This window comes from Erithacus rubecula (assembly GCF_903797595.1).
Source record: "Erithacus rubecula genome assembly, contig: SUPER_Z_unloc_2, whole genome shotgun sequence".
In the NCBI taxonomy this organism is placed as follows: domain Eukaryota; kingdom Metazoa; phylum Chordata; class Aves; order Passeriformes; family Muscicapidae; genus Erithacus; species Erithacus rubecula.
Window position 1 is genome coordinate 10250464 of NW_027635860.1, and position 12729 is coordinate 10263192.

The 12729-nt window shown below is 41.1% G+C and overlaps 1 protein-coding gene across 3 annotated transcripts in view; it reads left to right on the forward strand.

Annotated features, from left to right (window-relative positions):
* Nucleotides 1–9177: 9177 nt before the first annotated feature.
* FAM174A (family with sequence similarity 174 member A) overlaps nucleotides 9178–12729 on the forward strand; it is a 156966-nt gene continuing 153414 nt past the window's right edge. For all 3 annotated transcript variants that reach the window (XR_013777245.1, XR_013777246.1, XM_079331222.1), the window contains exon 1: nucleotides 9178–9542. Coding sequence is in view for 1 of the 3 variants with exons in the window: in XM_079331222.1 (XP_079187348.1) it covers nucleotides 9244–9542 (299 nt within the window). In the remaining 2 variants the exon portion in view is untranslated. The remainder of the gene's footprint in view (nucleotides 9543–12729) is intronic.

Consider the following 12729-nt stretch of genomic DNA (forward strand, 5'->3'; position numbering starts at 1 on the left):
GTCTCCCACTGGATCACAGCCTCCTCCAGGCATCCACCCGCTCAAACATGGACTGGGGTGGATTACTGCATTCCTCTGGATGCCATGAGCTGAGGGGCAGAGCTGCTTCACCATGACCATCATCATAGCCTGCAGAGGAATCCTGGCTCCAGTGCCTTCAGCACCTTCTGCCCCTCCTTCTCCACTGATCCTGGTGTCTCCATGTTGTCTCCCTCAGACGTTCTCACCTCCTGCTCTTCTCTGGCACAATGAAAAACCAAGTTACTTTGTTTTGATTTTCTTAAATATGCCATCACAGAGGCATCACCAGCCTCTCTAATTGGCCCAGTTTTGGCCAGCAGCATGTCCTTCCTCAGAGGCATCATGGATTGGCTCTGCTGGACATGGTGGAAACTTACAGCAGTTTCTCACAGAAGCCACCTCCCTGCTAAGAAAAACCAGGCCGAGCAAAACCAACACATCTATTAATAACACTGGTTTTGAGCAGAACCTCCCACAGATCATGCTAGCAAAGAAATATATATCGAAATGCCGGAAGAAAGGCACTAAATACACCATATTCCTACAGCCCTCCATCTGCCATGGGTATCAGCAACAGGTAATGGTATTTTTATAATTTTTCCCTGTTGCTTTTTTTTAAAAAGATTAACCTTTGAACATGTTTTTAGTGATGAACATTCCTGCTTACCCATTTGTCAGTAGTGTCTCATTTATATCTCTGTTTTGGTTTTGGTTGGTTGGTTGAGTTCAGTTTTCTGTTGGGTTGTAGGACTTTGGTTTTTGTTATTTTTTATTCTTATGTATTCTTTCCTTTCTTAAAGCACTGAAAACTGAAATCACATAAAATATTAAGAAGACAAGTATTGCTGATAAACTGGTGCCAGTCGAATTTCCCAATAAGAGTCTCACACTTCACTGGAGCAGGTAGACCAATTTGTTTGCAGGTTCATATCAGTGAAATATCCTTGCGTCTCAGCATGCCACAGCTGTGAAGACAAAAGGCATTTGAGCTCCCATAAAAAAGCTAATATCTTTAGACAAAAGAACTGCCAAAAGCAAAGCATACTTTTGTGCTTGAGAACACAAAACACCTAGCAACATCACAGTCAAATTTATTGTAGCCAATTATTTACTACCTATTCAATAAAACATTAAACATCTAATTCTTTAGAGTAATGCAGCAAGGAGTTCCATGCTATAAAGGAAAATCCAACTCCTTTAAGAAAATTCACACCAAAAAACCTTGTAGCTATGGTATAGCTATCACAAAGCTGTGGATTCATTTTCAGAGGTATTTCAACTTCATGCACAAAAATTATATGATTTTATTTGACGTATATTACAAATTTGGACTTTACACTCTTTTCTGCTTTCTTGTTTGTAGAAGATAGCAGCAGCATGGAAATAAGAACGGGGTCAGCAGAAATGCGAGAAAAAGCAATGGCAGTATGTTTTTCCATTTTAGCCTCCATGCTCCAAAGTTAGGGTCGACAGGTCCAGAGTTTCACTGAACTGCTAGGAAAGGCTAACTTCACACCAGCAGCCTGAGGTATGCTTGCATTTATGCTTGCATCACTGGGTATGTCAATTCAAATCACTGAGATAATCTGCAATTTCTCCGGGCAACCTGTTCCAATGCCCCAGCACCCTCTTACAACCCACCCCAAACAGTGAATGATCAGTGTTTGCAAATATATATTTAGCGTTTATTTTAGAACAATTTGGTCCCAGTAGTCATTTTGGTTATAATCTATTGTAATATAGCAATTAAAAAGAAGAAAAATAACAACAAAATATAAAAAGAAAAGAAAGAGAATTAAAAGAAAGAAAAAGAAAAGAAGACAGAGTAGAAAGATGTATATAGCCATCTCCCATGAGTCCATCAATGGGACTTGTTTGCTGTAATTTTGATGTCTGTTGGTTGAAGCGATTGTTGCAGTCTTCATCTGTCGGGGGTGAAGGCATCTCACAAAACAAGTTCAATGTGTTAATATACACAGAATACGCCGAGTCGGAAGGGACCCACAAGGACAACCAAACCCAACTCCTGGGCTTGCACAGAACCATCCACAAAAATCACACCATTGACCAAAAAGCATTGTACAAATGATTCTTCAACTCTGTCAGGCCTGCCTACTGCTGTGACCACATTCTTGGAGAGCCTATTTCAGGTCCTATCACTGGTCACCACAAAGAAGAAATCAGTGTCTGCCTCTCCTCTTTCACTCACAAGAAAGTTGTGAAGTGTAACGAGGTCTCCCCTCAGTTTCCTTTTCCTCAAGCTCAACAGAACAACTGCCCTCAGCTGCTCTCCAAGCCCCCTGGAGCCTTGAACTTTTTAATACCACTCAGCAGCTCACACTCTTGCATTAACCTTGAAAACTACTGTCCTGGTTTGAAAAGGCAGGTGTGCTAGGGAAAGTAGGACCTTCCCTTGAAATTGAGAATATAAATCCCTCCTTCTGAATTAGTATAATTTTGAAATTAAGGGGTTCTCAGGCAAAGATATGGGGATACGAATAACACTTTTTTACTAGTATATATAACAAGGCAAACTGTAAAACAACAAAAAGAAGAGGAACTCAGTTCCAGTCCTCTTGGCCACGGACACTTTTCCCTTTGGTGCAGTTCCCGTCACAGCCGGCAGGGAGCACTGGCGGGCTCCCGGTGGGCAGGGCAGGTGTGACGGTTCCTGCTTCCGGGAGTGCTGGGGTGGTGGCGGCTGTGTCCAAGATGGGAAGGGATGGAAGAGAGACTTTACTCATGAACCCTGGGGCCATGTCGGTCCCATTGGGAGATATTACATAGTGATTCGTGTCACTATGAAAATACACCATGGGATCAATATAAACAAGAATATTGAATCCAAAGTAAAGCATGGACATGAGACATAAGAATATTTAATCGTTTTATAAATTGTCAAATTCTTTTGTTTAGATTATTATTTTCATTATAATAATGAATTGTATCCACTTACACATATAAGAAAAATGTGAGCTTGTTTGAACATGAGCAGGCTTGTCCCTAATGTTACATGCTCACTAGGAGTGTAACCTTAAAACATGTTTGAGCCTTGTCCAAATGTCGTGGAGGCTTGTAGCCACTGCTGCTGGATTGCTAGCAAACATGTTCAAGCTTGCTCAAACTTGCACCCTAGCACAGGAGCATGTCACAGTCCACCAAGAAACTGCCTATAAGAGGGGCAGTGACCCAGAGTAGGACGGATGTGTTGGTAGAACGCAGACTCCCCAGGTCCCCAGGGCTGCTTGCCTGTTCCTTATCAATAAACTAATAAATTTCCTTATTGATTGACCTACCTTATTGTGGTGAGTAATTTATAACACCATGCTCCAGCAGGATGCTTGGAAACAGCAAGTTAAAGCAACAGGGCATCCTAGCAGGGCAGAGGTGTGGGGTCCAACAGCAGAAAAGGCAGCTCTGCCTGGCGTATGGCAGTGGTATCAGCGACCCTACTCCTCTGAAGCCAAGAGCGAGCGAGAGACAGCAACTGGCCCCACTCTCCTTTTACCTTCTTCTAAACTTGTGGTGTCTTCTCTCACTTCCTTCCAAGAGAAACTCCCAAAACAACAGGGAAATTCCCCCCACCCCCCCCACCCCCCCCATCTCAAGGACATCTCAGTGCTTCTTAGCATGTCAATGGTGAAAAATTCCACCGGCAAAGAGGAAAAACCAACCCCCAACAGTAATCAAAGTGGTAAGGAGTGCTGTTTATTTTGAAGCACCGATCTCAAAGTCTTTTCAACAGCAGACATAATACATGCTTTCAGCATCTGTAAACAGCCACTCATCCTTATAGAGAACATTCAGGGTTTCCAGGAAGGGGCAGGACTACCATGAGCTCATGCAGCATGTATTTTGTTTAGAAAGCTTTTTCTAGGAGTAGCACATCTGTACAGGTGAATCTCTGTGCACATCAGAGCAGCCTGGAAAAGAAATGAGCTATTGTCATAAGAAAATCAATTTATGGCACTCATGGTGGTTCCCTCTACGAGCATTTTTGTCCTTTTGCTAATCACTTGGTCAGGACAGAGCTCTGATTTCCGAGGAAGAGAGCAGAAGATTTTCACAAAACACTGCAGAAGACAGTGTTTGATAACAACATGATTTTACTTCAACTGAGAGCCTGAGTGCCTCTAGGAAGTTTACAGTGTCTCTCTGTGACAGAGGAACAGGTTGCAATGGTCTACAGGCTTAAAACATGGGGGTATCACAGATTTATATCAATTCAATTAAGAAAAAACAATCAAGAGAGTGTGATAGAAAGTCACCTACAACAATGCATAATACAAGCTGGGAACCCTTCTGGCTTTCTGTAGGTAGACAGCCTAGATTCTCTTGGAAGCTGTTAGACCTGAAGATAAATGTGGGAATAAAGAAAGAAAAATGCATTCATTGGAATACCAAAAGACACCATTGTAGAGGAAAACTTGCCAAAGAAACATTATCTCAGACCACTAACAATAAGTAATTGTAAAATCCTTAAGTAAATTTATTGGTGCTATAAAACACTTTTTTAACAACATGTATTTGTGTATTGATAAGGGAAATAATACCATGCCACATCCCATGATCTGATGAGTAACAAAACACTGGCAAAACAACCTTTCAGAAGTCCTGGGGACATGGACTGAGCTCTGAGAGCATAGATAGATAAAACCTGTCTTGCAAATTCCTGGGAAAAAACTGTGCCTGCTCAGAACCAGGGGTCAACTAGCTGACCCCACAATTTGGGCATCAAATATCGCCAGAGACCCCAAAAGACACGCCCAAGGACCAGATAATGACTTCTGGTATGATGGGACTATGAAAAACAGGCCAATGAATATACATTCAGAAAGCAAGGATACCTGATAAATATGTAAACAACACATGTAACAAAAAGCCTTGTTTGCCTGTCTTTGGTTGCACAAGACTAGAGAAATATGTTCCTCATGTCCAGCAAGTTGTATTAGAGAATATGTGCTAACACTTAAAACTGTATAAGAAAATTTCTGTCCAGCTGAGTTCAGTACCAATATAAAATTATTTCTTCTTTGAAACAAATTAAAGTAGCTTGTCTACCTTGCCTTTATAATAAAAGTAGACTCTATCTGGATATTAAATTTTACAAAAGCACAATTAAAAGAGTAACATTTACTACTAATTCTTATTGTTCACACGCTTAAAATAAGAAAGAAAGCATGCAAAAAATTGCAGTGATTTATTAGCAAATTTCTATTTAATACAAATTCTAATTTCCATTCTAATACTATTCTAATAGCGGTATTGCAGAATTGTAGTCAAAAAAGAATATAAATTTATGTGCTATATTCCTAAGTATATGTTAATGATTTAAAATAAAAGGTGTAAGGTGTTTTTCTTCAGTACCATTCTTTCATCCTCTTAATTACTTCATGTTCTATGGCCAAATAATTGATCCTGGCACTGTCATACCCCTTGGGTACCACAAGAACCAAAAGGTAATAAACAAACATGAAAAAATAATGCTAAACATTATGGGATTTTTCAGTCCCTTCAGGGCATTTTGGCAAAAAACTTATGTAGAAATGTAATCAATTATTTTAATTTTGATAAACATTCAGTGTAGGAATATCATGACAAGGAAAATACAGAATAGAATAGAACAGAACAGAATAAAATAGAATAGAGCACAATATAATACAACATAATACCACATAGTCCCTGACTCTGTAACTGCATAGGCACAGGAAGTGCCATTCCATGTCTAAATAGCTAAATTTTTAAAGGTATCTATATAAAAGGCCCTCACCTGCATTCTAAAAAGCAGTCAAATAGCAATCATACTTAAATAGAAAATTATTTTTATTAGAAAAGTTTACACAAGGTATCTGAAAATTCTGTGCAGACTATATTCTGCAATGTCTTGCAACAGTCTATAGTTAATCAGTTTGCATATATATCATAAGGGAAAGAGTCATTAAAAGAAAAGAGATTTAACTGATGTTTTTAAAATTGATTACTCAAAAGAATTTCTCATCTATGCAAAGGTAAGTATAGATATATTTTGACAAAGATGTACTGAGATAGCATAAATAATAGAGTCTAGAACATGATTTGGAGACCTAAAGAACTGGATAGTTTCAGGGTTTAAGAGCATAATATGGGTTACAGGGGCAGTAGGCAGCATGCTCCTTGGTAACCTCCTATCAGAGCAGAAAAGTGTGCTTACTTCTTATATCTTCATTTCTCAAAATCACCTGAAAGTCATTCCACAAGGACTTCATAAAGAATGAAAACAAACAACTTGAGATTGGTTAGAGAGTGGTGTAAGCGAATACCCTGGTTGTGGGTTTGATGCTTGAATGGATCTTTCATGTAAGAATTGGACCTGATGAGCCTTGCTGGTGCTTGCCAACGCAGAATATTCTGTGATATAGACAGACTGATAGCAGGGATGGAAAAGGAAATGTGTTGCCTTTTGGTGCTACAAGTATCAGGAACCATATAATGACATTTTAGTTCAACTAGCTAAACAAGAAATGTAAAGAACATGCAGAGTTCCTAAGTGCCTTTCTCTGAAATATGGTTTCATTGTGTGCGAAGATCTTTTCAGATATCCTTGACATTCAAATAATGGTGTAAATACATTTCTGTGCTCTTCCAATTAATCTGAAAGGTCTGTTTTATGGAACTAAAAAAAAAAAAAATTATTAGTTTTGTTTTTCTCAAAGGGTAAAACCTTAGTAAGCTTCATTATTTTTAATGAACAATTTAACTGTCTCTGGGTCTTCTACTGGCCCTCAAGTTCTTTCACCTTTTAGATGTAAGGCAAGAAAGTTCCATATTAATTTTATAAGTGGAAAAGGTTTAAAACTTTAACTCAGAATGGGGAAATACAACCCTAAGGCGCATCTTTCAAAAGGTGCTGTATGATGTTCACAGAATACCACAATTTTTAAAAAAATTCTGCTCCCTGTCTTTGTCTCTAGCCGATATATTAGACAGCAATTAGTAATAGTCATGGACTCTAAAAAAAAATCTAAAAATGTCTGCCAGTTTCCCCACACAGATCTGAAGTTCCATCACACTTCATGAGTTACCTTATAACTCTCTTGAAGCAAATTTTTGCATGCAAACTTAAACTTTATTTATACCCGACTTGAATACTGAACAAATCTATGCAATTTAATGATTAAAGAGCCACTCACCACCCCCCCAACCCAAAGAAACAAACAAATATTCAAGAACGTCAGTAATTAATTTTGTTTAAAAATAAAGAACACTAATTGCTCTGCTTTTTGGTATCTGTCTAAAAACTCAAAGACTATCTTAATCTGCTGATTATTAAGAGCACTACTTTCTGATTTAGGAAAAAAAAAGTTCAAAAAATAACTTTCACCAAACAGCACTAGGACCTTTGGTTTTAAAGATAGTTTTACTTTTGCTAAGAGGGCATGTTAAAATACTAATATTGTCATGCCACGGTTTTTACTGACCAAGGTAATCCTCTTTTCTTTTTCCCTAACGCTTTGCATCTGACATGAAATTTACCACACTATCTCATCATAACACCCTAAGTGAGCAACCCAGCACTATTAGACTTTACACAGTCCATGCATCGAGAATATTTCTGTAGGAGAATTTAATATCAGTGACTGTCTTTCTAAAAAATATTCTCCCCTGACTTTTGAATATAAAAATTTCCTCCATCCTATGTCCCTGTGCTGCAAATAAGTTGCTTGGACTTGTCAATAGAAAATATTTCTCAAGGCTATTCATAGGATAGAAGCAGGTTGATAGATATTGGCAATGGGAGGACCTGCATCAGTCAAGCTCTGTCTTGTAAAAAGCTATCACAGAATCTTATTCACGTGCTCAATCCCTCCAGCACCTGCAGCAAAATCTGCTGTTCATATAATCTGAAACATTGTTCCCATTAAAAGGCCTACATAGAGAGGGAGACAGGTGATAGTATAGTATTTCTCATGCTGCTTAAATCAATTTTACACTTAACAAATTAAAACCAATTGTGTGGCACAAGACCATGAATCTGTTATCTCAGTTAATGAACCGCTAAACTTGTTAACTTGTTAATACGTTAACTAATCACTATTTTTACATTATCTGATGTATTTATATGACCCAACACTGTTAAGTTTAAGGTCTTGGGATAATGAGTCTGCTTCTGAACAAGATCTAGTTATTGTCCAAGTTACTTCAACTGCAGACATACATCAAGGCTTCTTTGCTACTCTGGCATTTTATTCCTTCCCTTCAACACAGTGACAAATGTCAAAGAGCTCACCACTAATGTGAATATCTCATTCTGTAGGCACAGTAATACCCCTGAAATATTTGCTGTAGTATACAGAAACAAAACAAACAAGCCAATAAAAATAATCTTATAATGGATTCTAACAACTAAAGGATTATCCTATCAGGACAGGATTTAGCTGAGGAACGACTCGGCACAAGGGCAACATTTATGGCAGAGTCACTTTGTAGCATCACCCCAAGTCAGGGTCCTGTCTTCCGTGTTCACTGGCTTTGTATTACACCGACTGCTCCATTACCTTCAGCTGTGGTCCGTCTAGATACAACCCTTTCCTGGTCTTTCCACCACTGGACCACAGCTGAAACAAAAACTAGACTTTCCAGGACCTACCACTTTCCAACACACCCTTTTCCTTATTGTTGAGGAATACGTCTGCTGCAGATAGCTCGGTAGCACCGGAGGACTAGCTCGGGCTGTTTCTGTGTCGCTACACGGCCGGTAAATGAGATATCTGAGACTTATGTGGGAAACCCGGTGTGACCGTGCGCGTGGGGTGTGGGGAGATGAGTGGCGGTGCGTTGGGTCACCGAAGCCGCCGCTGCAAAGGTGGCCTCGGTGTCAGCAGAGACAGCTCTGGCGTTGGAAAATGGCTGCCAGCTGGTCTCATAAACGCTCACATCGGGAAGTTCGCTTAACATTTCCGCTTCCACTGAAGTCAGTTATAAAGTTTCCGGGTTTTGTACATAGAATCAGGCTAAGTCAGGAGACTGGTTAAAAAACCTACCCCGCCTTAAGTTTGGTACATTCGAAGTAGCCCCTCACGCGCGCCCAAATGCCACTGACCACCCACAGGAAAAGGCGGTGCCCATGAAAGAGATGGAGCGACACGGAGCGCAGTGAAGAGGCTTCCGCTTCCGGCGGCCGCGCTGAAGGTGGAGGGGCCCCCCCTGCAGTACGCGGCCGTGTTGGGCGGCAGGCAGGAGGACATGCGGCCGCCGGCTGTGCCGCGGCTCCTGGTGGGGCCGCTGCTGGTGTCGCTGTTGCTGCTGGAGGCCGCCCGCTGCGGGGAGGCTGCGGCCCCGCGCCCCCGGGACGCGGCCACCGCTTCCCCGCGCCCCACGGAGGCGGCCGGCGGGGCCGCCACGGGGAGCAGCAGCGGCAGCAGCCGCCTAGCCGAGGTGTCGGCGCAGTCCGAGCAGGGCCAGCCCATGACCCAGCGCGCCCTGTCCGTGCTGGTGCTGGCCAGCGCCGCCCTTATCGTCTACTTCGTGATCCGGACCGTGCGGTGAGGGCGGGGAGCGGGCGTGCGGGCGCGAGGGACGCGGTTGCGCGGCCCCGGCTGCGGAGCGTGTCGGCCCCGCGGCTCCTGAGGGCGGCGATGCCGCCTCTCCGGGCTGGGCGGCTGGCGGGGCTCCGCTCGCGTCACCGAGAATCGCGCATCAGTGTAGGGCGTTTCCCGGCTCCCTCCTGAGCCTTCCGAACGAACTTGTCACTGTGGCATCCGTCAGCCTGCCTAAATCTATTTTGTGTGTTCTTAGAGTGATTTTGACCAGTTTGCAAACCTCCGTATCGCTAAACTACTAAAGTTGTCCTTTTTCTGGACTTTTTCCGGAAACGTCTTTTTTTTTTTTTTTTTTTTTTTTTTTTTTTTTTTTTTTTTAATGCTTTCTTTCACAGTAAAATTAACGTATTTTGTGTCTTTTTAAAGAAAGGGCACTTATAAAGCTTGGTCCCACTTAGTTGCCTTTATGTTTCTCATGGAAACTATTCTCCGCATAACTCGATGTGCTTTTGCAGTTAAGTAGTGTTTGTCATTGTAATTTTTTGTTCTGGTAGTTTTACTTTTCTCTCTCATTCTTTAATAACTTGAATTTTTCAGAGCAAGGCCTAAATGTATGATTATGCATAAAGCACCTCAATTATGGAGCATATACTCAATGTACTTTTCATTACATTTAGATACACTCATTGTGTCTCGTATCTGCATAATTTAATTTAGAAAGGCAGTTGAAGGACTGTTCTGTGTATGTCATGTACTAAGATATACAGTCCAAGTAAAGTAGCATATTTTCGTCCATACATCTTACAAATCATTCTTGAGAAGCCTTGAGGGCACTTCTCAGAGTTATTGTGTCTTGTCTGTTGGATTTGGAGATGTAAGTAGTACTGTGGAAATGCCAATAAAATAAAAAAAAGAAATAATTAAGGGTCTGTCATTGCAGGATCTGGAGAGGAAAATTATCATCTATTGCCATTATTTTCTGGATGAGTGGTAATTACTTGATATTCTTGTTTTGGCAGTTGGGTGTTGTTCTGCATTTGCAACTGGAGTGCTCTCTAGGTGCTACTGTAAACTGGAAGCTTAACACCTCATATTTTGTAATTCTTTTGCATTTTGCATCTGAAATTTGGAATAGGTAAAGTGTCTGGTTTTGAATTTGAACTTGTAGCTGAAACGTTTTCGCAATAGTTATATAAGAAATATAAGGATTAATTGCTTATGACTCATTTTTTGGATAGGTTTTCTTGACTGCAGATGTGTCTTGTTTTAAGACAGAAACATTTTGCAAACTTTCTACCAGGTTGCCTGCCCAGTGGATGCAAGGAAGAAAGTAAGTGTAATGTTTCTGGGTTTTAGTAAGGCTTTTGATGCTGATTTTCACAGTACCCTTCTGGACAAGTTCTTCAGCTGTGGGGTGAGCACATTTGTCGTGCACTGATAGAAGAGACAGCTGAATGACAGGGCTCATAGAGGTGTAGTAAGGAGGGGTGCATCCCACTGGTGCCCATTCACTGGGCCTCAGGGCCCAGTTCTAGGGCCAGCTCTGCTCAATACTCTTATCAGGAGGTGAATGTGCCATTATCAGCTTTGCTGATGACACCAAGCTGGGTGTCATCAACATCAACTGGGTGCAGTTGGCTCTGTCAAGGTGCAAGAGGCCTTGCAGGGGGATCTAGATGGAGCACTGGACAATCACAGTGGCAGGACATTTAACAAGAACAAATGTGGACTCTGCAGCTGGAACAGGGCAACACTGGACACTAGTTTTACTTGGGAAAGAAGTGACTGCGGAGCAGCCTTGAAGAGAGGGATCTTAGTGTGCTAGTTTACATCAAACTCAGTATAAGTTTGTGCCCTGGCAGCCGAGAGGGCAAACTTCACCCTTGGTGCATCAGCCAGACGGTCAAGAGAGGCGATTGTCCAACTGTTCAGCATTGTCATGGCCTTCCTGTGTAGTAAGAAGCATGCTAAGGCGCTTGAATGCAAACAGATTAGGGCAACCAAGTTAGTGAAAGAGCTGGGAGGCCTGTTCATAGAGGAGGTGGCTGAGGACTCTGGGTTTGTCTGCTTTGGAGAAGGTGATGCCTACGGGGTGACCTCATTGCTCCCAGCAGGCCCCCAAGGGAGATGCTTATCCCTTCTTGCTAAGATCTAGCTATAGAATGCATGGTAATGGTTCAAAGTTGCACCAAGAGAGGTAAAAATTGGACATTAGGAAGCACTTTTTTACTGGTAGGGTGGTCAATGATGGGATTAGGCTTCTTAGAAAGGGGGTCAGTGTTTAAGAGGCATTTGGACAGTACCCACAGCACCATGCTCTAAATTTTGGATTGATCAGGCAGTTGACTTGATAATAGTTGTAGGTTACTTCCAACTGAGCAGATGTCAATCACAGAGTAAAAGATCTTAAGTTTTTTTTTTTTGACACTCAGGACACTGTTTTAGAGTCATGGCAGTGATCATATATGCATGCTGTGTACGCATGTCCAGTACGCCTGGGGCTGTAGTTTTTTCACTACTTTGTGTATAGAGAAGGGTTTGAATCACAAGTGATTAGTGGATCCTTTTTCAACAGGATTTGTTGAAAATCTGTGCCAGCTTTGTGATAATTTTTTTTTTTATTATCTACAATCTAAACATTTGCTGTGACTGTCTTAGATTGCTCTCAAATCACAGTAGCTACTCACTTTCCATTTTAACCCATTAAAGAAAAAAGGTAAAATGTAAAGTGAGATTGACCGAAATACTGACTGTATGAGTAGCATGTACTGCCTCTTCTTAATTTCACGTTTTTGTTGTGTTTAAAATAGTTTCTTATCTGCTAGGATATCCATAATGCTTAACTTCTACTTCAGTGAAAACCAAAAGGCACAGTGTGTAAGGAACAACCCTATTTTTTATCATAATGTCATCTTAAAAGTTCTAGAATTTTTTTCTTCTTGATGATTTAAAGTATTCATTTTCTTTCTATGTTGAGGAGTAAAGAAAAGATTAAATAAATGAAGAACATGGAAGGGACTTTGTCTTGAAATGAAAGGTGAAATTTTTGATTTTGGTACGAACCTTAGCTTTAAATGAAAAAGCTAGGTGTTTTGTTCTAAGCTAAAGCACTTGAATGCCTGGGGTAACAGTTGCTGCATTTTCGCATCTTAATTGAGAGTGGAGGAAATGATCATGTTGATTATTTCTT